This window comes from Pleurodeles waltl, chromosome 9 (genome assembly GCF_031143425.1).
Source record: "Pleurodeles waltl isolate 20211129_DDA chromosome 9, aPleWal1.hap1.20221129, whole genome shotgun sequence".
Classification (NCBI taxonomy): Eukaryota; Metazoa; Chordata; class Amphibia; order Caudata; family Salamandridae; genus Pleurodeles; species Pleurodeles waltl.
The window spans coordinates 33,837,111-33,862,583 of record NC_090448.1 but is presented as its reverse complement, the minus strand read 5'-3'; the positions used below and the strand labels follow the sequence as shown (position 1 = coordinate 33,862,583).

The 25,473-nt window shown below is 43.1% G+C and overlaps 1 protein-coding gene across 1 annotated transcript in view; it reads left to right on the top strand.

Annotated features, from left to right (window-relative positions):
* The first annotated feature begins 4,013 nt into the window (after window positions 1-4,013).
* The window catches only part of ARIH2 (ariadne RBR E3 ubiquitin protein ligase 2), a 315,960-nt gene continuing 294,500 nt past the window's right edge, over window positions 4,014-25,473 (top strand). Inside the window, exons 1-3 of the mRNA XM_069206208.1 lie at window positions 4,014-4,128; window positions 12,359-12,418; window positions 18,349-18,695. Of these exons, the coding sequence (XP_069062309.1) occupies window positions 18,444-18,695 (252 nt within the window). The 5' untranslated portion in view covers window positions 4,014-4,128; window positions 12,359-12,418; window positions 18,349-18,443. The remainder of the gene's footprint in view (window positions 4,129-12,358; window positions 12,419-18,348; window positions 18,696-25,473) is intronic.

Here is a 25,473-nt window from a genome sequence, read left to right as displayed (position 1 = left end):
TGGCAGAATCACGGCTTTCAGCGTATGCTGTGGGATTCATCCAGCAGGCTTGGGCCTCAGAAACCATCAAGAGGTATCGATCCACAAGGAACAGATAGAATAGTTGGTATTTGGAGAGACGTGTGGATACCGTAGGGGCAGAAGTTGCAGATATCCTGAATTTCTTGGCAGAACTGGCTGGGCTCACATACCACACAGTGAATGCTTTCAGGTCGCCTATTTCGGTAGGGTATCCCTCCTCAATAATGTTCCGGTGGGGTAACACTCCTGGATTTGCAAGTTTGTGAAAGAGATAAGACTATCGAAACCCCTGAAACAGAGATATTCGGGACTGTGGGATGTCAATATTGTCCTACGCTTTCTTTTAGAGTGGAATCATAATGAGTATCTCTATCAAAAATAATCTGTCAAACTAGTGATGCTTTTGTGTCTAATTTCCTGTAAAAGGGTCTCAGGTGTGCTAGCAATGGATGTCTCAGGTAGAGTTATTACTCCATAGGGAGAAACCTTTAGGGTCTCAAGGAGAACAAAGACAAGTATCAGGTTGGTATCCTACCCCGCTTTTCCATACACTCCAAGATGTTGTGTAGTCAGATGTATTAAGGCATTCGAGGTTCGGGCGGCAGAGATAAGGCTGCCTGGGGAGAGACAGCTACTCATAGCATGGACGAAGCCATTTAGGGCAGTATCTTCTCCGTCTATCGCCAGGTGGGTAAGATGGATCACGACGGAAGCAGGCATTGATGTAAGTAATTTTGGTGCCCACTCCACAAGGAGGGCCAAGACCATCCAGGTAATTGGAAGAGTGGAAGAAATGATGAATTCTGCAGACTGGTCATCAGAATCTACCTTTAAGAAATTATTTTTCAAGCCAATTTCAGAGGCAGCAGCTTTGGTCTTAAGTAAGCTTTGAACATGCATAATCCTCGCCTCTGGTCCTGACACAGAGTGAAAAGTGTCCTAGTTCACATGACTGAAAGTTCCAATTCTATTAAGGACATAGAGGCAAAGATTATCCCTTCCAGAGATCTGTAGTCACAGACTTACCTACCCGGATTTATGGGTTTAAGTGTAGGCATGTCTTGTTAAGATATTTTTCTATGTGTATTGTTGCCTTCAATTCCTGGGAATTAAATGCTTTGTCGTTGTTTGGAAATGTCTCTTTTATGATATAAAATGTATCTGACATGCATCCCTTGTGAATAGTTTGAAAGAATCTGATAACATGTATGTTTTGTACTCTTGATAACGAACAAAAGAATGATTAAGGCCAGTTCCCAGGGTTTGCTTCCTCATGTGAAGAAGAGGAACAGGAAGGGACATCATAAATATATGCATGGTTATGGACCTTAATGTGATGGGTGGCCTGTTAGACTGTTGTTATAGACATCTATTACCCATTGGTTGATGGGAGTTGTAGTTTCATTATGTTATCTTTTTCTTTTTTATTAAGATGTTCTTTGAAAGTGACTACTATATAATAAAAAATGAAGAAAGCAATGTATAATCCTCACCTACGTGTCCTTAATAGAATTGAAACTTTCCGTCTCGTGAACTAGGAACTTTTCATTTCAGTTTGATAGTCTTATACCTGGTTCTTCAGTTTGGCCACTAAGGCAAAGAAAAAGAAGTTCAAATTGGTGTCAGGGCATTATATCAGTCCAAAGACTTGGAGGGGATATGTGATGTAATTACAAGAATGATGGGAAATGTAGTTTATATTGAAGTTTTCTTTTAATTGGCTGCTGTGTTTTGATGTGTTAATAAACAGGGAATAAAGAGATGCATAATCCTCACCTCTGAGTCCTTAATAGAATGAGAAATTTCCTAGCTAACAAGAAGGAAAGTTTAAATTCTATTAAGGACACAAAGGTGAGGATGGCTTCTTCCCGGTAGGGTGCGTTTTTCAACGTGTGGGCACTCTTACGAAGGCCTCTCTCAGCCGATTGAAGTCTTTCAGGTGTCCCACATTACATTTCTGAGCCCTATGGGTACCTGCAGTAGGCATGCCTAAAGGCCCTGCCCCTGTATCAGTAAGAATCCCTGAGCCCCCAGAGACCTGGGTATTCAACTCGTTGACCCTTTCCTGAAAATGGCCTATGAAAGAAGCTTTGTCAACATTGGGGGGGGCACTCTTCCTTAGAGGTCACAGTAGAAGCATATTTGTGGTTCCTAAAGGACTCCATAATTTTTAGTTTGAGAGCACCAAGATATTTAATAATCCCCCTAGTACAATAGAAAGGACAGCTCTCTCGCAGATGGTCACTATAAATGCCGCAGAAAGCCACCAAGTGACGTATTATAATGGAGAATGGTCTGGAGTTGAGCCGTGGAAAACTTACCACCACAGCGGTGTCAGCGAGGATTGGAGGGCAAGAGAACTGACAAACAAGCATCAACAGTGGTTTGAACGTCATTTGTTGTTGCCCTGCACAAGTCAGACACCTGAAAGGGCTCACTGTGCTACCCTGAGAAGACCGACGTACTTGGAGTTCTCCGTTGGGGCGAAAGTGTGCCAAGTAGCAGACTTGCTTAGTATAATGGAAAAAATGACATGGTCGAGCCGAAGCCTCCTGCATGGGAGAAGAACAGTTCAAAGGCAAAACTATGCAATATCTGAAGGCACTTAAATCACTCTATTAAATTAGCCTGCTTGCAAATTACCCCACAGTTAACACAAGTGAAAAATAAATCTAGGGACTTAGCTGACAGCAGTGACGAAAGAGGAAGGACTACAGGCGACATGGATATATACAGTCATTCGGACTGTGTTGGGATTGGTTATCGGTTGTCATGTACACCTTCTACATTAGTTCATCGGATATGTTGTGTTTACAGTTTTTTTTTATAATCTTTGAAACTGCTATGTAATAAAGAGTGAAAAAAGAAATGCATAATCCATGCCTCTGGTCCTGACATAGAATTGAAAATTCTAGTCCTGTTTGCTAGAAATGTTTTCAGTTTCCCAGTTCCCTGCTTGACTAATTATGCCAGGCCGTATTTTTTCGTGTTAGAGTTCTGGGACTTGTAGTCTCATTTAACACACTGTGAACCCAAGACTACAAGTCCCAGAATTCTAAAGAAGAAAAAAAAAGGCCTTTACTAGTCAGGCATAGATCTTGGAAACTTAGCAGTAATGCTGTCTCTACTAGAACTGAAAACGTTTGGACTCGAAAGCAAGTAATTTTAGTGTTTTTTAGGTTGCATGTGTGCAAAGTTGCGTTAAACACGTAAGATTTATTATATAATAAAAAGGCAAGGACAGCACTGCTCTGCGACCGCCTTGGTTACAGTCTCAACTGTTCTCTCCCACCGTTCCTTTCTGTCGAGTCTCGTGCTCAAGGTTCCATAGAAGACACGAGACTCGATAGAACAACCCAACACATCTTCCCCCTTAGTGTCAGTGCAAGTGCTTTGACCTGTTGTAATCTATCTGTGGACTTTTAACCACGCCCACTGCACGCCCATCACTATCACTCGTTCATGGGCTTGCCTTTCAAAAATCCTTTGTCATCATTTGTAAATGCTTTACGTTTGTCCCTCATTGGGGCGGTTTTGTTACTGCCATGGCCATCGACCCTGTTACATGGATAATTGCACGTTTGCAGATACGTTTGACTGCGAACAAACTTATTTTTCCTTTTTGTGTCTCTCCTTCGCGCTCACGCTCATGGCGGCCTTGGAACTCTGAATCGGCTCGCTTATATCAGCTGTTAACTTTTCAATATCAATTTATGTGGCAAGAAAAGTCCAGTTAGGAATTTACAACATTAATAGCTGTAAACCTTGCATTGCCAATGCTTGTTTTCTTCTGAAGTATTTCTTCCATGTTCACTCGCCCCTGTCTTTACCCCGGCAGTCTGTCTTCTTCCAGTCTTTCTTCCATATTCAGCAGCTCTTCGCTGCTTTGTTTTGACGTTTAGTCTTTCTTTCAACGGGACGTCGTCTTTCTTTTGTGTTTAGTCTCTTTTCCACTTTCATTCCCGCGACTCCCCCTCACCGGCTCCTGGGGCGGAAGTGACGTCGGTCGGAGTGCTGAGAGCTTCCGGTGCGCAGTCTGTGTTTCCAACAGAAGTTGTTTCCCTACTGTCTGCCCTGCCCGGCTGTCGACTCCGTGCCCGGGGACAGGTGAGAGCACGCCGGGGAGCGGGAGGGGATTCAGGCCTGTTTAATGCGGCCGTGTGCGATGACAGGTGCACGGGGGCAGGACCCCCCCCATTGCCTTGTTTGGGTCGAGGGTCCCCCTGGTGGCAGTGTGACAGGCTGGGGCATGACCCTCCCCCTGCTGTCCTGTCCTCTTCCTTGGAGTTCAGGGATAGTTAAACTGCTCCCCTCACGATAACCTGCCCTCTTTCTTGGGGATGGGGGGTAGGTAAAGTACCCCCCCCACCATGACCTGCCCTCCTCCTTGGGGATGGGGGAGGGCAGTTAAAGTACACCCCACACCATGATGACCTGCCCTCCTCGGGGATGTGGAGGGGGGGTAGTTAAAGTACCCCCCACCACCACCAGATGACCCTCCCTCCTCCTCGGGGATGGGGAGGGTGATTATTGCACCCCTCCCCCCATAGTGTGCTGCCCTCCTCCTTGTGGAGGGAGGAGTAGTTAAAGTACCCCCCCCCCCCCCAGTATGCTGTCCTGGCCTCCTCCTTGGTAGTTAAGGTACATCCCGTGAGTACCCTAACCGTAATGCTGTCCTGCCCTTCTCTTCTTGGTGATGAGTGTAGGTAAAGTATCTCCCCACGGGTCAAGTGCAAATTATTATTCAAGGCGCATGCTGCAGTGCCCTTCTACCGTAAACTGTCCTGAGAACGTCAGTTATTGTCAGCGCCTAGAAGTATCAAATGCTTTATTTAGAGCTGTATAGGAAAGTAAGCTATCTCTTCTGACTTATCTCGGCTTACTGCACTGTTTACACTGCCGCCTGTATTCCAGCTCCACTTTTCAATGAATATTGCCCTCCACTTTCTGCTCTTATCTATGATAATTTCGCAGATCTGTTCCCCAGTTCGTGTAATATGAGTCCTTACCAACCCTACTCCGTGTATGCCGCTCAGGTCTCCCCGCAAATCCAGGATTGTATTGTATTGCAGTCGTATTTATATAGCGCTTACTACCCCTGACGAGGCGTCGAAGCGCTTTTCGATGAGTAGCACGCTACTCTGGAACCCAACAAGAATTAGTGATGGATTAGTATTGTTAAATAATGAGTACAGTTTTAGTATTATTTTGAGTTAATTTGAGCCGCGGATATGAGAGTTTGTTAGTTAGATTGACTCGAGTAATGGAGGGGTGGAGGAGGAAAGAAATCCAGAAGTGTTAATTGGGAGTATATCCTTCATTTACTCAACCCAAAGGCTTGGGATGAGTAAAGGGGGGCGATGTGCATATATGCATTAAAAATGCTTGACATATTTAAGAACAACCGCTAAGAAATGTTATCGATTGCACTGCTGTGAATTTCCACCAACATTTCCAGGTTATAAAGTGAGCACTGGCGCCAGAGCAGTTTTCCACAGAGCTTTGCACCACCGTTCAAGTTAAAACAAGCATTTGCAATGCAATGGTTCTCGCGGTTGCTCAAGTTAGAACTATTAGCGTTGCAAACTCCTAAACAGACTTTTGCCACATAAAATGAAAAGTAAAACAGCTTAACATAAGCAAGCCAACAGCAGCCATGAGCGCGAAGCAGACACACAAGGGGAAACAGAAGTTCACTTGCAGTCAAACACATCAGCTAAATTAAAATTATCCACGTAACCGGCAAAAATGGAATTATCCATGTAAAAGGGTCGATGTCATGCAAAGCACTCGACTACTGCCCAGCGAGATCGCGCTGCCTAAAAAATTCAGAGAAAAACGAATCCAGAATACATACAGGAAACATGGAGGATCGTATGTTTTCAGTAGTTGGCCAGTGCGCACAAGGAGGGCTCGGAATTTCAGGATGCTCTGACCAGTTTTACATACTTCCTGAGGCAGGATCCCTTACCGTACTGGTTATCCTGCTCCCCGTCTCAGGAGTCACTGATCATGTCTACACCTTCACTTCAGATCTCCTGCCGTCCACCCCTACTGCTAGGTGCACACTGCCTAGCTTACAATCAGCTTGCTGCACCTTTCTCAGCGCTACTACGCAGCTAAGCTAGTGCTGCGTCCGTTCTTAGCTCTTACTGTCCATCGCTATTCCCGGATCAAATTCCACTGTCCATTGCGACTTGCAGCTCAATTCATACCACCTAGTGCCACTTTTGGCCCACTGTCCAAGTGGAGCTAGACGGGATTACTATAATCACTAAAGGTGTGGGGTAGTAGGGAACCGAAAGTAAGACTGGGTCAGTCTTAAATCAGTGTTGGTTAGGTCGCTTTGGATCCTAACGCGAGGGAATCATTGTTGGAGAATATCCAGACAGGGGGGGGGGGGGGGTTTGTTGCTGTGTAGTCCCACAGGGGAAGGGGGAGTCTCCCTTACGGACTAGGTGGTCTCACACACATAATAGTGTCATGCTTCATCATATGGCCACCTAGCCCCACCCAAGCAAGATGATACTGCTTGGGCGGACTCAACCTCTTGGTTAAAAGAACCAGAGGGAGTACTGAAATTAAACTTACTGGATAGTTACTTAGATCCAGATGAGGTGAGTAATAAAATTACCAAGCATGTCACTGATAGTTGCTGCTAGTTTTAATATAGGTGCATGCTGGTAAGACTAAAAGCAAGGGGAAGAGGCTCGTTGGAGGGTAATGTCTCCTGGAGTCTAAAATCAAAAGTGGATGACCAACATGTTTCTGCCCTCACTAGGTGCTGGTAGGTCAGGGGCATTCGTCAGGGTCGGAGCACACGCAAAAAGTGGGGTGCTCAAAGTGGATAATGAATGGCCTACCTGAACGGGTAGTTCACGGTGGGGTAGGGGGCGATATGCCTCTGGTCTGGCTAATGCCGGGGAGGGGTTTTCGCTCCAGCGGCCTGGCTCCGGCATGTAGGTACCCCCCATGGTATTCCCTTTGGAGTGAGTGTGACTACAAGGGAAAACCCCTCCCCGGCATTAGCCAGACCAGAGGCATATGGCACCCTACCCCCTGACCTACCCCACCGTGAACTACCCGTTCAGGTAGGCCATTCATTATCCACTTTGAGCACCCCACTTTTTGCGTGTGCTCCGACCCTGACGAATGCCCCTGACCTACCAGCACCTAGTGAGGGCAGAAACATGTTGGTCATCCACTTTTGATTTTAGACTCCAGGAGACATTACCCTCCAACGAGCCTCTTCCCCTTGCTTTTAGTCTTACCAGCATGCACCTATATTAAAACTAGCAGCAACTATCAGTGACATGCTTGGTAATTTTATTACTCACCTCATCTGGATCTAAGTAACTATCCAGTAAGTTTAATTTCAGTACTCCCTCTGGTTCTTTTAACCAAGAGGTTGAGTCCGCCCAAGCAGTATCATCTTGCTTGGGTGGGGCTAGGTGGCCATATGATGAAGCATGACACTATTATGTGTGTGAGACCACCTAGTCCGTAAGGGAGACTCCCCCTTCCCCTGTGGGACTACACAGCAACAAAACCCCCCCCTGTCTGGATATTCTCCAACAATGATTCCCTCGCGTTAGGATCCAAAGCGACCTAACCAACACAGATTTAAGACTGACCCAGTCTTACTTTCGGTTCCCTACTACCCCACACCTTTAGTGATTATAGATTTCTTTAGGGAGACGGTGTGGGCTAGCAACACTCCCAGTGCTCTCCTTTTGTGTATTTGCTAGACGGGATTACCCCAGTCTACAGCTATTCCCAAAGTAAAACTGAAACAGCCCACTCTTCATATGGCTCAGTTTCTCCCCAGCTCAACTCTTGCAAATTTCTCAAGGGACACTGTTTTGGACTCCGCACCACTTCTGCATACTTAATGCGTTCTTGAATCTTGAGTCACACCACTAAGCTTCAACATAAGAGATTCCTATTGCTTCACACATCACACACATTTTTATAGCGCTAAATAAGAAGAAATGGTAACAAAGCTCTTGGAGAACCCTATAGTAGCATGTTTTAACAGCTTTCATAATGGCACACACTGATCAGGGTCGCTCATAAAATGTATATCCGTCGCTGGGGAATCAGTTGATGAGAACATCAGCATTTTTCGTTACACATTTTGGTAGAGTAAAATCTTTTGTCTGCTTATCTTGGGAACCATCTTGAAATGGAAGTTATAGATTTCTCTCTCTGGTACATAGGGGTGTTCCTTTGTGTGTAAGCACAAACGATCCAAGTTTTACACTGGGTGTGTCAGGGTGTGCATTTGCTGCTTGACGATTCTATGCTCACTCTGGTACGCAGGTTGGCGAGTTGTTATATCTGTCAGGCAGCATATATTGAATTACCTTTTCAAGTGGCAGCCAATAAAGCGCCCTCAGGATTAGCGCGTTGTAGTCTAATTTTTGCTTTGCTGCAGTTAGTCTTGCTATGGACTGCAGGGCTACTTTGAGAACCAGCGAAAATCAGTGCGGATGGCATTCTACACTCTCTGAAAAGAGACGAAGAAGGCGAGAGCACCTATTTTTAGGTCTAGTAAAAGTGAGTGTTTTTTTCTCATCAGGGAATGAAGTTAGTACATCGCTGGCTAGACCACTTTATATGTGAAAGATGGATTTGTATTCACTAAAGAAAACTACAGCCATGTACATGCTGACATGCATACCACGCAACATACCATGTACAGTAGTTTTTGTGATCTGAAGTATCAAATAATACCGCTGACAGATTAAACAGCGCAGGGTCATCTTACCCAGCCATATTCAGGATAGTATTTTAGATGTCCAGCGAGGTAGTTTCTGACTCACATGAAGACAAAATCTCATCTAAGATATTGTTAGGTTCTGCAAAGCTCTGCAGCTGTGAAACTGTAGATTTATGTAATGGTTAATATAATATTTTAAAAAGCCAAGGTGTGTTAAAAATAGTAGATTTTTTGTTTTTTTATGGTGGGGGAGTTCTGAACCATCAAACATTTTTTTAAAATTTTATTAAAGGGGTGACTAACCTGAGGAGTTTGCCCAGGGATTAATGAGCATTTTATAAGTACCAAAAATGAACCGTGATAAACTTGTAAGGTTTCTTAATAAATCTGGTGGAGGTTCCTGACGTATGGGGTGAGGTGGGTCCATTTAGGCAGGTTGAGGATGAGTCTGGCAGCTGAGTTCTGCATCGGCTGCAGTCTCCTTGTGAGTTTGGTGGTGATTCCTGCATACCGTGCGTTACCGTAGTCCAGCCAACTTCTAATTAGGGCTGAGTGACTGTTTTTCTTGGGCCAATAAGAAGCCATCAAAGTCTGTCTGAAGGTAAACCAGTGACTTAACTATGGGTGCCACTTTTTGTGGCTTTACCCCTTTTTTGAGTTTGAGTGCAAGTGTGTTGACCTGTTGTAAGCCTTGTGGGCTTTTAACCACACGTATCACTTTAATTTGTTCATGAGCTTACCTTTCAAAAATCATTTGTTATCATTGGTAAATGCTTTGCGTTTGTCCCTCTTTAGGGCGGTTTTGTTGCGGCCTTGGACGCCGACTCTGTTGCATGGATATTTGCACGTTTACTGATACGTTTGAATGCAAGCAAATGTCTTTTTCCTTTTGTGTGCGCCTCCTTCACGCTCATGCTGGCCGTGGCACTTTGAATCGGTTCACTTATGTCAACTGTTTTACTTTTTATTTTCAATTTGTGTGTCAAGAAAAGTCCAGTTAGGAATTTACAATGTCAATAGCTCTAACTCAAGCAAACGCAAGACCCATTGCATTGCAAATGCTTGTTTATTCTTGTTCCTTTTACCAAGAACATAAAAGGGCTTGCAACCCACCTATTGCTTACCATTGATTGGCTGTACTGCCACTTTAATTTTCCTGATTCTTATTTGAAGACGTTCCTCTTCTATCTATCCCTCTCCTTGAGCGTTGCCAGTTACTTATGTCCTTCTGTTGCTCACTTCTAGGGAGCTACCTTTTTCTTAAGTACTGTTTGAGAGTGCATGTTTTTTCCAGCTGTATCCCCAGCTTTTGGCCCCTGTTGCCTATGCAAGGCCAGCTCTGCGCATACTTTGCACCCCACAGTGAGAGGTTTGTAGACCACGTGTCTCCAACCTGTTCTGTAATAAGTGCTACCTATTTTCAATGAAAACCATCCTAGCTAGTAATATTATTTGTGTTGTAATACTTACCATATCAGACAAGATGATATCAGTGACCTCCATATGTAAGTTTACCAACAGTGGTCACCTCAGTGCATCAGGCACGGCTACCAGCAGTAATGTGTAAAAACAAAAAAAAACGCTTTGTCAATGTGGAGTGTCTTTACATGGGTAATACATAATAGCCATAGCTTGAGTGCCCCAGTCCCAATTAATAAGGTTAGTAATAAGTCTCTCAGAAGCCGCCTGATTTGTCACTCAAATATCGGCTTCAAATATGTTTTGGAGAACCATCCATTTTTTTCCAAACATCAGTTTAGTGTTCTGTCCCAAATACACACTTGTCAATTCTGATGCATTATCAACCTAGCAAAAGTTTATTATTTAGGAGGCTGAGCTGCGCAAAGGAGATCTACTTACAGGAGCAGGGCAGCTAGCAGTAGCTCACAAGCTATTAATTGGAGCAGTGTTTTGTAGATTTTGTTTGGAATGAGTCATTAACACAGCTAGGATTAGTGAGCATGAAAGTTATCTGTTGATCTGTCAAGAATTTAACTTTCAAAAACACTGGGAACCTTAGTACCCTGACGCTGTGCTTGGTCCAGCGATCTATTGCAGCTCACTTCCCAGGTGGGTGACACAACACAAGGAGGGGGGGGGGGGGGGGGGGGAAGTACCCAAACGTCCTCATCTTCTACTAGATCAAGCATGCCTGTCAAAGATGTTTTGATGTTTTTCAAGTTGCTCCACATACTAAAATCTCTTTAATATTAGCTTGTAAAGACTGGGAAGTAAGTTCCACTGGTGTGGAAGGTGTGCTGACACCCAAGCCACTGAGAAGCAATGTGCCCTCTATGCCCCAGTAATGGCATTTACCTTCCAACTTGGAGTTAAGGGATTCAGTTGTTTTCTTACTCTTATTGGGATCCACGCATCCACATTACAGAACTGTGTAGCAAAAAGGAGACCTTCATTTCAATACAGATCGTAAGCTAAACCTGCTACTATTAGTGTAGTAACGCAGGTAAATTGCGTGCTTCGAATAGCAACACCGTTACTGTCACACATGTGACACCTATTGAAAGTTGTATTCCCTTGTATTTCAGAAATGAAGTAGTCGGGGGACATGTGATACTGAGGGTGGTTCGTTTGATGTAGCTGCCATCTCTTTCTGTAACTCGGTTTTATTTTCTAACTGGATGCACAAGCTTCTGATGTAAAGAGATAAACTTATATAAATGTCAATCTTTCTGAACTCAGTCTAAAATGTCCATTCAAGGAACGCATCACCAACATGGTTCTCATTCAACGCATGATTCAAGTATATAAAATATTAACTCCAGTTGCATGAAATATCAGAACTGGTTTGGCCTTGAATCAAGGATACGTATTATTGACCACATATGATGATGGCTCACTTATCACTTTATTGCCATGTCAATGGTATTGTCAAAAAATCAACCTTGCAGAACTTGAAATAGTTTCCTGTAGCTCCTTCTAATTATTAAAGTTTTAAAACATTTCTAAAAAAAAAAAAAATGTCACCATTTTTGAGGTGGTGTGGGTGCCATACCACGTTTGTAAACAATTCTGTAGTTTAAAGAAAAATAACATGAACATCATAACTTCTTAAGAAATAGTAAAAATTGGTTTGGATGAAACCTGGCCTCTGGGTGAGACCTATTGGTTTTGACAACTTGTTATGGTTAATCATCACTTAAGAATAGTTCACCAACGAAGGTTCAACAAAACGCTTAGCACTGACTTAAGTAAATGCTACCAACTCGGCCCAAAGGAACCACTTCCAAACCTCCTTTAAAGTGACTGGGCTCTGTCCTACAACATACTACCAAGCACCTGCCCTGGCTTCTAGCATACCTTTCCATACTTGTGTGGTGATCAAACCGGCTATATTCTGGAGCCTGTTCAGTCGTATCTCCCTGGGTCGTGTGATCCACCTACCAGGTGCAGCCTCTATCCTTCAATGATTCCTACAGCCACTCTGAAGTGACCTGACCCTAAAAAATTTAGTACTGAAGAAAATAAATAAGAGACATTTTAAAGGGGGTGTTTCTTCCAAAAGTGGATGCAGCATGGATGCTTATTTGACAAACGAAATCATTTTTTTTTTTTTTTGCTATCTTGCTTGAATAATGCTTCTCTTTTTGGTTTTAGACACTTGAGCACTGTGACATTGCTGCATCACATGGCCGTATATGGAAAATGACAACACTGGTGAGTAGGGAAAAAATACAATGTAATGTGATACAGGTTGTTGGGAGGGAAAAGAAATATGAGTATTTGAATCATGCTTGAAGTTATCTCCTATTTTTATAAAGAAAATGTTACAAAAGGCAAGGGCTTAAAATACTTAATGCTTGGTTTTTAAAAGTTAAGACAACAACATTTATAAATCAGAGGCTCAAAATATAAGCATTGACAAAGCCAATAGGTTTCACCTTTGTCTTATTCCCTATGTAACTGGCTTACAAATATTTGAAACATTTTATGTTTGTTATATTAAATTAATAACAAACATTATAAAAAAATTCTAATATTTGAAAGCCAGTTACATAGAAAAAAGACAAAAGTGAAACATTGGCATGGGGAAAACCTGAAGAAGATGAGTAGAACACAGAGGAAGACAGCAGATGTCAGAAGGGGCAGAGGGGGGGAAGACGGCACGTGGTAGGGAAGACGGCACGTGGTAGGGAAGACGGCATGTGGTAGGGAAGACAGACGTATGCAGAAAGAAAACAGAAGACGGAGAAGGGCCTCGAAGTAAGAAGACGGAGAAGGGCCTCGAAGTAAGAAGACGGAGAAGGGCCTCGAAGTAAGAAGACGGAGAAGGGCCTCGAAGTAAGAAGACGGAGAAGGGCCTCGAAGTAAGAAGACGGAGAAGGGCCTCGAAGTAAGAAGACGGAGAAGGGCCTCGAAGTAAGAAGACGGAGAAGGGCCTCGAAGTAAGAAGACGGAGAAGGGCCTCGAAGTAAGGTGGCGGAGAAGGGCCTCGAAGTAAGGTGGCGGAGAAGGGCCTCGAAGTAAGGTGGCGGAGAAGGGCCTCGAAGTAAGGTGGCGGAGAAGGGCCTCGAAGTAAGGTGGCGGAGAAGGGCCTCGAAGTAAGGTGGCGGAGAAGGGCCTCGAAGTAAGGTGGCGGAGAAGGGCCTCGAAGTAAGAAGACGGCAAACAAGAGAGATAAGGCATCAGCGAAGAAGGAAGACTGCACACCAGAAGAAAAATGAAGTACGCTCAGCCATCTCATCTAGCGGGAAGGACACTGGCCATCGTCCAATAGGAAGTGACTGGAAAGGAGTACTAGGTCCACAGGCAGCTGGACAGCAAGATCAGCTAGACCAAGAATGGCCAAAATAGTCAAGGGTGGCCATTATTATGCCATTTACACTATTATTCCTTGAATGGGCACAGTTGTGCCCAGGGCTTTAAGCGGAATGAAAAAACTACGTGGCCTCAAAAGGGCGTGGCTTAAAAACTCATAGGCTAAAAATCTGTTCTTCTGCTGCCCAACTGGTATTTTGCTGCTTCTTTCTGTCGTTACATGAGATATATTATAAAACAAGTCACATTACACCTACAACAAGTCATGGCTTTGGAGGCACTGCAGTGGTGTCGGGCCTGCGGCGACTGTCGCTGCACTCAGCGGGACCACAGCACCGGTGCAGGCCGTGCCGCTGAGTTGGACAACTGTGCCGGATTCCCAAGTTGCTCTGGAGTTGATGTGCGTGGTTTCTTCTAGGTTGCACCAGAACTCACTTGCAAGGGCCCAGGAACGCCACTGGATTCAAGCTAGCCTGGCTGTTGAAGTTGATAACCTGAAACCGGTGCAAGGATGCTTGTTTTTGGTCCAGGGAGGACCTGGCAGGTCGGGCGGGCGGTTCCCATGGGGAGCAGGGTCACAACTGATTTGCATATGCCTGGGTCCAAACTGGGGTGGCATGGTGAGCAGAAGAGGCACTGAGTAATCCCAGATCTGTGACAGGGGGTGAGTGTTTGAAAAGTTTCAGCACTGCATCTATCATCCTTTTGTGTTACATCATTAACTAATACATTTTTGTGCCAGAATTGCTCAAGACCCAGATGACTCTCAGTTGCCAATCTTAGACAAGGGCAGTTAATTAACAACAGTATCCCCCATCAGGGTGGTGGAATTTGATTGAAAAACAAAAAAAAATACTTGTCCTGGGGAGGAGACGTTTCAGAAATCTATCATGATTAAAAATGTACTTTTCCATGTGGGAGCCATGCAGTGAGGTATTAAATGATGGCGGTGTCAGCGTATTAGCAGGGCTCTCCGCCTGTGCATGCAGAGGCTCTGTTTATGGCAGCTTGTATCTTCGTGATAGGATTTTGTCTGTGGGAATACTTTGCTTCGCCAGATTGGGGATTCTAACAGTGCGCATGATGTATCATTGTTCCAACTGTACTGTTACTCTCTTTCTTACTTTTGTTTCCAAGAAAGCATCTTGTAATCTGCTTTGATAAATTTAGTTTTAGCATTCTCTCAATCTCACAAAACTTTACTATAAAGAAACGCATATTCTGCTTGGGGTACTGTGCCATGTCTGCTTGACCACATAACGGAATCCCTAGGCAGATCATTGTACTTCACTGTGCCACTGTTCTTTTTCTTTGCCGTCATTGTGAACTTAATCCAAGCGCTCAGACAAGGCGTGGACATTTATACTATACAACTAAACAAACTCCTAAGTTGTTTTCAGAGCCAGTGCTATGGGCCTACTTACCAAAGTTATTTATACAAGTCAGTTTGTCTTACACACGCAAATGTTGAGTTTGCTTGCATGCAGAATTTCATAATACTCTCTGGGATTGCAGGTAGAAGATAAATAACTGGTAGTTTCTGGGTTTAAATCCCCTTTGATTTTGTGTACATCTGCAAACTCATTTCCAACCATTTCCCATCCCAGAAAAGGCCTTAAGTATTCTCCAGGCACAGACTAGAGTAAAACGTCTTCTGAAATGGTATTGGCCTACCCTCGGCCCATTTCAGACCCGTTTGGAGAGCACAGAATAAAATAATAAATTCCTGTTTTTGTGTTGTGCTTTTATGGCATACAGTGCAGAAATAAAGCTGTTTGACCGATTGACTGACAAAAGGCTTAACAAGTAAATTTGTGATTGCTTGGCAGTTTTTTACATAGCAAATATAAAGGTTGCTAAGAGTAAACCTAGAAACTTGCAACTGTCATAGGTTTCTACGCATTCCTCTGTAAAACCATAAATCTGCACCCATGCAGCTTCAAAGACCTGTCAGTCCCTTTACATAAATAAAGAGGGCCTGATTCCTTTTATACTTGTTGCCCATACTGGCTTTACGCTCATTCTGTACTATTAATCTTTAAACAGTTATTGTCATTCATCAAACATATTACATTATATCTTGGAAAATATTATTGAAGATTGTTCTTTAAAATTGTGCGATTGTTGAGCCAAACGGTCTTATCTTTTGTCCAATTTTGTTTACTGTTCCCCCCCCCCCCCTACATTTCGTTATTACTGTCACCCTAGCAGTGAAGGCATGCATTCAAATTTTCTCTGCTACTGCAAGCTGTCAGCCAAGAGGTTTGAACCTACTTGTCCAGTGGAGCAAATGAACATGAAATCTTGTCTTTTTACCCAAACTTGTCTTGGCCGATAGGTAATAGGAATTTAACCCCACCCAGGGAACACTGTTATTTTACTTCTTCACAAAGATTGGGTACACAGTGATACAGGTGCTCAGATCATTAGGGATAGGACAACTGCATAATCAGTTGTCTTGTACAGCTTTGGGTCCACTATTTATAATTTCATTCTTCTCCTGGATCATTACCACAAGTGTAAATTTGCTACGCACCCATACTTGTTAGTTTGTTGTACCCAGCAGCGTTCACGCGGAGTAGTGTTTGATTCGTCACAGGGGCCACCCTATGGCAGTTTATTGCTGATTGGCTCTGCATAGGTCATGGACCTAGGTTGTCATACCCAAATTAATTGATGCCTCACTTTTCCTATGCCCATATCAATTAACTTCACTTCCACATTTGTTTGCAGACAGCCTCTGCAAGTTAGCTACAAGTAATCAAGTCTCTCGCTTTAGTGCCTGGCCAGGTTATTTTAAGATCCAGATCGTACGACGCGTATCCTTTAACTCCAAAGACTTAGTGTTGCTGTGGCATTTGCCTGCTCGGCCAATGAGGCATGTTAACACGCAGTCTGTCAGCGCAGCAGCACATGTTAGATTATTTGAACAGCATATTGATATGTTGGAATATTGTTGCACTTTAAATAGTTTGTTTGATATTTGCTTATAATCCTTTCAAACAGGTCTGCTGTTAAGTTGTACTGAAAGCTTCACAGTAGGTTTGTTATAGTTCTTGTTAACCAATACTAGGATGTGATGAGGCAAGTACAAGATGACGCATAAGTTGTATGGTGATCTTTAGAGTGATTGTGCTGCAAGTTATCCAAGTAGCCGTGTGGTGCCTATGGGAAGAAATACTCGAGTCCAAGGTCTTTAATGTTTTTAGCGCTGTTTTGAGGGACCATGCCTGCAGGCGAATATTCAGTCAACCAGGAGAGTCAAACTGGAAGAGTCCCAAAGAGAGAAAGAATGTGCGTAGATGAAGGTTCGGATGTAGAATGGGGGGATGTGTAGGTAAGGCAGAGATGGGTTTGCTAGCACCAGGGATGGGCTATGGTGGTGTTGACAAAATCTCCTAGGGTCATCCTTTGTACACTGAGGGCCTGATTAGGACCTTGGCAGATGGACTACTCCGTCACAAACGTGATGGAAATCCCGTCCGCCGTACTACAAGTTTCATTATATCCTATGGAACTTGTAAAACGGCGGGCAAGATATCAGTCACGTTTGTGACGGAGTATTCCATCTGCCAAGGTTGTAATCGGGCCCAAAGTTTTTCCTGTAGGGTTTGGAGGTGCTGGAGGGGTTGATAGTCATTGGATCGAAAGATGAAAGCATATCTGGTAAGTGAGACACCTTAATAGACTCTTGTTTGCTGATCACGTGCACTTATCCTGCTTGTTAGCATTGGGGCAGTTGTTGAACAGTTGGTAACAGGAAAGCCGTCTCCCAAAGGGTTTCATTGTTATGTTTAACTCGCTTCCAGTGATAGAGGCATTGGGGATACTGTATATTGGCATGCTTTGACATGGGCATAATTGGTAAATAGGGGGGAAGTCAGAGCACTGCAAATATTTAGATGGTGTTGCTGAAGGTAAACTAAAGATTTGTAAATTGCACGGAGGGTGGGGCCACATTTCCCATCGCTGCTCACCATGAAGATTCCATAGAGGTTGTCATGTTCATCAACTGTCTAAAAAACAGCAGGATCTTGTATATTTGTGTGTCAGTTGTAAGGGCAGTGGTAAAGGAAGAGTTGTGACAGCATTTACATACTCAATGAGATCTTCCATTCGTTTTGCTTAAATGTCACCAAGTGCTTATGCTGGTGAGGGCAGACAGTATAGTGGCTATTCCTAAATTTGTTGTACTGTGCTATGTCGCATACTCAGTAGAACATATTTATTCAGTAGATTAAACATTTAATCTGGTCAAGTAAGGTTAAATTATTTTATCATAGTAGTTTTCGTCGATATTTCACTAACAAGTCTGCTTAACCTTGGGTGCCTTGCATTTGACTGTCCATTCCCCTATCCACTGTGCCACGACGACACCAGCAGCTAATTACTTTGGAATCTTATTTTATTGTCTCACTATCTATCTGTAAACGTACTCTTTAACTGAACCTCTGTGCATTGCTCCGTTTCTCCTCACTTAGGTTTGTGCTACACAAGAACCTCTACATAGATACATTCATACTTGGTTTGACTGATAAGAATTGAGATTACTGATACTTGTACGCCTGTCTTGTATCCCTGAATTCAAATTCATTTGGCTTGCATCATTGTCCAATCAAACTGAGTACTGCCTCTGTTGCTCATGCTCACATTCCTGCACATCATTGCTGTTTAGTTGATTGCCATCACATTGAGAAGGGACTTAAGAGTTGCTGGTGGAATACCCAGCATCTGGTAACTGCTTTCTGCTGATAGTTAGCATTGTACGTGAATAAGTGATAATGTCCTGTTAAACCTCGCTGACTTGTTTTTTTTCCCCCTCTCTTTAGTGCGGTGAAGTATTAGATGAACACTAGACAACGGTAACGTGTGGAGGAGGGCGGGGGAGGTCTTCTGTTGCTTTCGACGCAGGTGGGACAGTAAAATGTCCGTGGACATGAACAGTCAGGGTTCAGATAGCAACGAAGAAGACTATGATCCCAATTGTGATGAAGACGACGACGAAGATGAGGATCCTGGTGATATGGAGGATTATTACGAGGGGGTTGCAAACGATGTGGAGCAGCAGGGAGCCGACGCGTTTGATCCGGAGGAGTACCAGTTCACCTGCTTGACCTACAAGGAGTCTGAGAGCGCGCTGATCGAACACGTGGCCAGTCTGGCGGCCATGCTAAAGGTGAGGAGAATGTTTTTTGTTCTCTGAGGGAGCATGTTGCTACATTAGTTGTCCAAGTTTAAGAACCTTTCTCCCACCTGGAGCTCTACAGGGTAAAAAAAAATTGAGAAATATAAAAACTACTGATGAAATAGAATCCTTCTTTGTACGCAATTATTTTGCACTTTACTCTTCGTGCAGTCTTTGTGGGTTACCAGGTCCTTTGATTTTGCTAACATTAAACGTTCAATATACTTGCGTGTAAGGGTTCATCCTGGGTCTGTTATTGTCGTTCCCATTTTCTTCCACCCACTGCAGCATACACCAGGGGGCAGTGGGTAAGCCCACTTCAGGCATTGGTTAACCTTACTATGAGTGACAGCCGTCTGTCCTTTTTGTAAGGAGCACGTCAATAAACAAATTAGTTCCATTACGTGGCAGTCTACTGTCAGTGTGTTTTTAAGGTCCAAAATTATTTTGGCTTTTAGTTTTTTTTTCCTTTTTGATGGGGGACAGGCAGCTTCCTCAACAATAAAGTTTTACAATACCCATGACACTAAACAAGTGTTGGCAAAAGGTTGGTGGCCAACACCAGACCTTTTGGCTTTGTCCCTGGTTGCTTTCATGGTACAGCGTGCCTAATGATTCTCTTTGCCAGGCCGTCCAGCAACAAGCTCCATGATCTCTAAACCCAAACTATTCAATTACAGAAATTGTGGCTGTGCTGAGGAGAACGTGTCTTCTCCTGTGTCAGCCATCCAGTGCTATTCGATCTGTGTAGCTATGATGAGAGGACTGACGAGAACTTTTGGAAGGCACATGACTGCATGTGTCCCTGACAAAACATGTAATTGTATTGTGTGTATTCTATGATGTGTCCGTGTGAAATCTCATGCTTGTTTGTTTAGTTGTTCTTAGGTTTTTTTTTTTTTTTTGCCGTGCCAAATCGTGAGTGCCCTGTATGACTTCATCCTGAAAGAACAGGATTGCCTCATTTAAAAAAGAAGCATATATGGTTCGGAAGAAGTGTTTCCTAAAGGGTTTTGTTCAGCAGTGCTAAGGTTAAACGTGGCTCGAAGCAGGGCTGTTGATCACAGCTCTTCCACAGCTGCTATTTCTGTTTGGTGGGTCGAACAGTAGCCAAGGTACTATGTTTTGGAGCTTCTGGAACGTAGCAACATGTCCCCTAGGAGGTCTACCACTCTGCTGGTTACAGTAGTCCAAATTAGATGAAAACAAGGTTCTATTGTTGGCAGATGTTTATTGACCTGATCAATTAGCAATTGGAGTGAAGTGTAATAACAGTTTCCCCATTTAATCATTCTTACTGTAAACTCCTCTGCCTGGCTCCTAAATATCTCCCCTGGGAGTGACCTAATTAAGCAAGAAACTCACCAGAAGTGATTACTTATGATACCTCTTGCCTTTCATCTTCTGGATCATTTTTTTTGTTCAGGGAGGGTGCAAAGCATGGATCATTGTGGGCTGTATTCTCTCCGCTAGAAATGGCAGTTTCACATGTTTACTTGAAAACTCCCACTAGAGTAAATATAACCTGCTACTCTTATTTAGAATGTGTGCTGCTCTATAGAGCTCTAACTGTGATGCAATTCTAGTGTTTTTACTATTTGTGTTCAATTAATTATTTTTTCTGTCTGTACTTTCCTAAAAGACTTACTTTTTTACTCAGTATGGATATGCTTATTCTTATATTATGTTTGTCTTTGCCTAGCTCGCCTGCATTGTCAAGAATCCTATTTTAATTACCGGTTGTGTCTTTTACACTTTATTCCCCTGTCCCACCCTGTTGTCATATTACCCTTTAGCAGTTGTTTTAAAGTTGTCTTCATTGTTCCTCCGTTTTAGCCAGATTAACTTCACCTGTTTTTGATCAGTTGGCTGTACAGTAGCTTGATACCACTGACTCTGTGTAGTACAGTGTTGCCATAGCATGCCAAGGTTTGTTACCTTTTTAATGTCTTCCTTGCCTGTACCTGGAAGTTGTGCCTGCTCCTAAGTATTTTTTTTATATTGCTTTTAACCCAGCTCTGTAATTGATTGTATTTTGTTTAGCAGCACAATACCTTTCTTTTTGTCGGTGACAGGTGAGCGTTGTGTTTATTGGGAAAACAATCCTCCAACCTCTGGAGCTCCAGGGTTTCCAGTTGTTAGGGGTTTACTGCTGCAGAGATACCTTTTTAATAAAGTTGAAGATAGTGACCTGGTCTGTGCCAATAGAGGTCTATGCAAAACGCATCAGGCTAGATCAGTGCTGGCTCTAGACTCTAAATGACCGTGTGAAACACATGTGAAAGTGTTTCTGATGCTACTTCTCAATGATCCAACACGTGATCCTGCAGTGGAAACCAAAAAAACGATCTCAGGCTTGCAGTCTGTAGATCGCAGGTTTATATCAGCAAGGCATCTTATTAGTTGATTCTTAGTTAAATTGGCTGTGGTAACAGTAGCCTATTTACACAGCTATGAAATTAGAAGATGGAGTCAGTAAGCCACTGTGTCTAAAACATGTTGGCTATGCAGCATCTGTTACTCAAGCAGAAGTTCCCTTAGATGCATTTGACTACGTGACACGGTGCTTAGTATGCATTTATATGTGAGAAATACTTTTCTTTAAGCTGCTCTCCTTTGCCTATCATGGAGGAGTGTGGTACTTTTGCAACCTTACCTCATCATTTGAGAGTTTCTGAGCTCGTATTTGGATTTCCAGTACCTGCTTTTACCCTTTTGAAATGTGTTCAGTGTGTGTTTAGGCAGCTTTTCTATATGGGTGGAGCAGGACCAATGGAGGAAGGGTAGATATGTAGGTCATTGATGGGTATACACTGAGCTTTCTGTAAACCTTGGCCAGTCATTCCAAAGAGATACAGGTACACTGAACCAATCCCTAGCAGACAGTAACTCTGCTTTCAAGGGTTTGTCAGTGTGTGTTTTACGAAAAGTAACCTGTTCCACTCTGTGAAGACTGGATTCATAATGGGTTTTAGTTTTGGTTACTATATTGTAGCTCATGAATAATAATGTGAGGTCTTTGCTCCCTAATCCTGTGCTGTATCCTGCTCCACAAAGCTTTTTTCTCTTTCAAGAGTACACTTTAATATTTCAGAATATGTAATGATATGTTTCTTTAGTTTGATCATGTCGGTGTTCTAAACCTTTTGAGTTTTTTAGTATTTTCCCTCCAACTGTTTTTTGTTTGTGGGTTCAGTTATTCAGCACTTTATACGTTTAATAAAGTGACAACATTTGTTTTTTCTGATCATGCACCTTGTTATGGTGTAGGTTGTGGTTCCTTGGAAGCGTTTGGTTGATTGTGTTGCCTATTTGGGAAGTGTCATGCATAAGGAGGGGTTCTCTTTTTGTCATATATATTGAGAGTGATGTTTGGTCGACAAATGAGGAGGGAAAGAATGCTTATGCTTACACAAAATTATCCATTTGGAAGGTCGAAGTGAAGAAGCATGAGAGTTGGTTACAGGGAAGGGCGCGACTCCATCCTTGTGGGCAGATTCATTCTTGAAGAGTTATGGCCATAAGTCTTTTGCTGTTAGTTGTAGGCCTCCCCTTGGACCTGTTGCAGGCTTACCTATCGGAGCTTGACCTTTTTCATACAAAATAAGCAAAATGGCCGGGGAGAGGCAAGGCACGCTATGCGTTTTGAAATCATTGTGCAACCTTGTGTTGAAATTTGATTTAACATCCTCCCTGTGGAAGAAACTGGTGATTGCTGTGAATCTTTGTATAATTAGCATTTGCGATGTTGTAACCAACATAACAGACATGGTCACGTAGAAAGGATTTCCGATCCCTGTCATATCTTAGATGCATTAACACAACAAAGTCCATGTTAGCTGTAAAATATACATCAGGAATGTTCGCAGTTCACATATACCATACACTGTTGGAAAAAGAGTCGGCCTACAAAGATAGTCCAGGAGTTTGTGGCAGCATAAGGGGGGGGGGACAAAGGGCCTGCCGGGTCTCAGCACACAGATATACCGTATAGTGCGGTCTCCCCAATCGGACCCAGCCTTCTTCTGAAACAGGGAGTCGTTGGGGTTGTTTCTTAGGAGGTAGCCCCGGTATGAATCAAATTTTGGGTCTTAGACACATCCTTTCTTTTACATGCCATTTAATGTGTAGCAGCATGCTTACAAGCGTCATGGATTGAAATATTAAGCCTGATCACAGCGACCTCTGAATAGGTACTGAATTGTACAATTTCATGGTTCAGTTAGCGTGTGTCTCCCTCCCAAATAGTGACATATCGTCCACATGCATAGATAACAGCAGATGCCTGTGTCAATAACGGCAGATACCAGTGTCGAAAAAGAGAGCACTCCATAAATGTGCTTTTCCTTCAGCTGCCTGGCCGGAGAGTCTGTGGCCCTTATAAACAGTAGGGGACAACCTTGCTTTGTCCCCTGTGCTATTGAGAAGTGAGACCATTGCTGGGGATGCAGACGGTTGGGCAATTATATAAGAGCTAGATAAAAAGTAAGGTATTATTGGGTATGCCATACCATCAGATAGTTTCTAGAAGGAAAGGCCACTCTAGAGAACCGAATGCCTTCTTTGCATCAAGTAGCGCAACACCTTCTTAACCTCTGGGTAAATGTGAATGAGAACCACCAAAACCGTACAAGTTTGAGTGCCGTGGACCTGTGAGGCACAAATCCAGAAGGCACTGGCTCAATCATGCATTTGAGAAGCTGAGTCTAGTAGCGAGAATTTTGGCAAGGATTGTAACTTGTGCTTGTTGTCTGAGCCAGTGCTCTGCACTCGAGCGTCATTGGGTATTTGATCGTCTGAATTAAAGTAGTAATTCATGCACTCTGTCTAGACTGTTCACTACAGACAAGAAGCACTAGAGCGAAACCAACTTGTGTAAGTGGATAATCAGCACCACCTCTTAAGGAACTGATCAAGAAACACCAGGAAAAACATTACCAGACTGCTCTGCATTATATTTCCCATGAAACACTTGGGATGACTGCTGCCCTTCCCATCAGTGTGCAACCCTCCTACAGTAATTTTTGCACTGCATGTCTGAAAGCAGCCACCAGCTCTAGGGACACAGCAGCGATAGAAGACATGCCTTGGCCAGCAAGAATAGCAACTCTGAGGCTTGTTGTTCAGTATTTGGGAATGGCAGAATAAAAAGGTTTGATCTAATGACGGCAGGCAGCGTAACGTAGCATGCGGCTGAACACATTAAAAGTCATGTAAAATAAATAATGTGCCTTAGACCTATAGGTTGATTCAGTGCAACAATCTTACACAGGAGGATAATGAACTTTGAGTCTTGGCATTTGGATGAAATGCAATCAATACTTTGTCTAGGAGTATTTGTAAATATCTTAACGATGACAGATTTGTATTATGAGATCTTATGTTCCCTTTCATTGGCAGATTTCTGTAAAGCTTCTGCTTGATTTATTTTTGTGAAATTTACCGCTCTCATAGATGCAAAGTTAGTGTTTCATGTGTTTTTTCAGAACGTTTGCACCAGGATGGGGCACTGCAGTTGTAGCTTATTGCCTTCACATAGGTCAAGCTGGTTCTTAGTTTTCCACTGGTGATCATTGTATGCTCTCATCTTTCTAATAGCGCCCATAATGGCATTGTAGAGCACTCTCAATCTGGCCACCTTTCATGCCAATCTGGGAAAGCCATCGATTGGACCGGATGGGCCATTGTTTGATAATGTCTGCTTTCTTGTAGGCCGGTTAGGTGTGGTTAGTCGAGAGCTCTTGCAGTGCTTAGTTTCAAAATGGCTTGTTTGAGTTAGTGTGGAAGTAAAGTCGTTTGATCTAAGAAGACAACCTGTACTGTTCACATGTGCGGGTCGCCGTGCCAGAGGACCTTGATTTTCTCATCATTGTCGGGCTCAAGTGTTCTTTCCTTTCCAGGATTTTTATATTAGTCACAATCCAGGTGGATGTTCTTACAATAAAGTGCATAAGGGCGTCTTTTGCTAATATTTGTGTGTTTCTAGGTTGTATGTTGCTGTAGTGTATGACAGTGCAGTGGATTTGGCTGCAGTTTGCCAATCTTGTTATTTGAGCAAGCCTTTAAAGCTGATGATATGTAAGTTCTGTCTAGTGTATGCTGTTTTAGCATGGTCATTTGTAGCTGAGAGTGGCACAGAGGTGTGCCCCTTCTTGTTGGCAGTGGGGTGCTCTTAGCTGAAATCCCAGATATGGTTGATTGCATTTGTTTGTTTTCCATGGTAAACGCTGTCTGTAGTCGGGCTCCTGGTTTTATTGTAATTATTTTTTGACACTCCGGCTGTATTTCCTGTATCTATTGTTAATTTATTTTATCTGTTTATTTGGAATTTGTTGGAAAAAGAAGCTAGTATATTTCTGTATTTACTTTACCAATAAATGTACACTCATCCTTGAATGCCTGACTGATCTTCATTTATACGATCAAATGAAAATGTACACCTTTTGCAATCAATCTTGTAGTCGTCCACAGCCATCAGGAGCCCTTCCCTCCTTTTTAACTACATTACCCACCTCTATGCACAGCTGTTGACTGGGCAGTCATGACTGGCAGCATTTAGAATTAGTAAAAAAAAACAAAAAAAACACGATTTCTGTTTTTATCCTTATTTATTAATAAATAAAACTGGAGAACAGATGGGCCTTGTCTGTAATTACCTCTTAAAAACAGAAACTGAAATTCTTATCTCTAATTTATTAATGCATGACTGATAGATTTTGGGCATTGAGAGGTCACATTAAAACTAGTACGTCTCCGAAACCAAATCTGG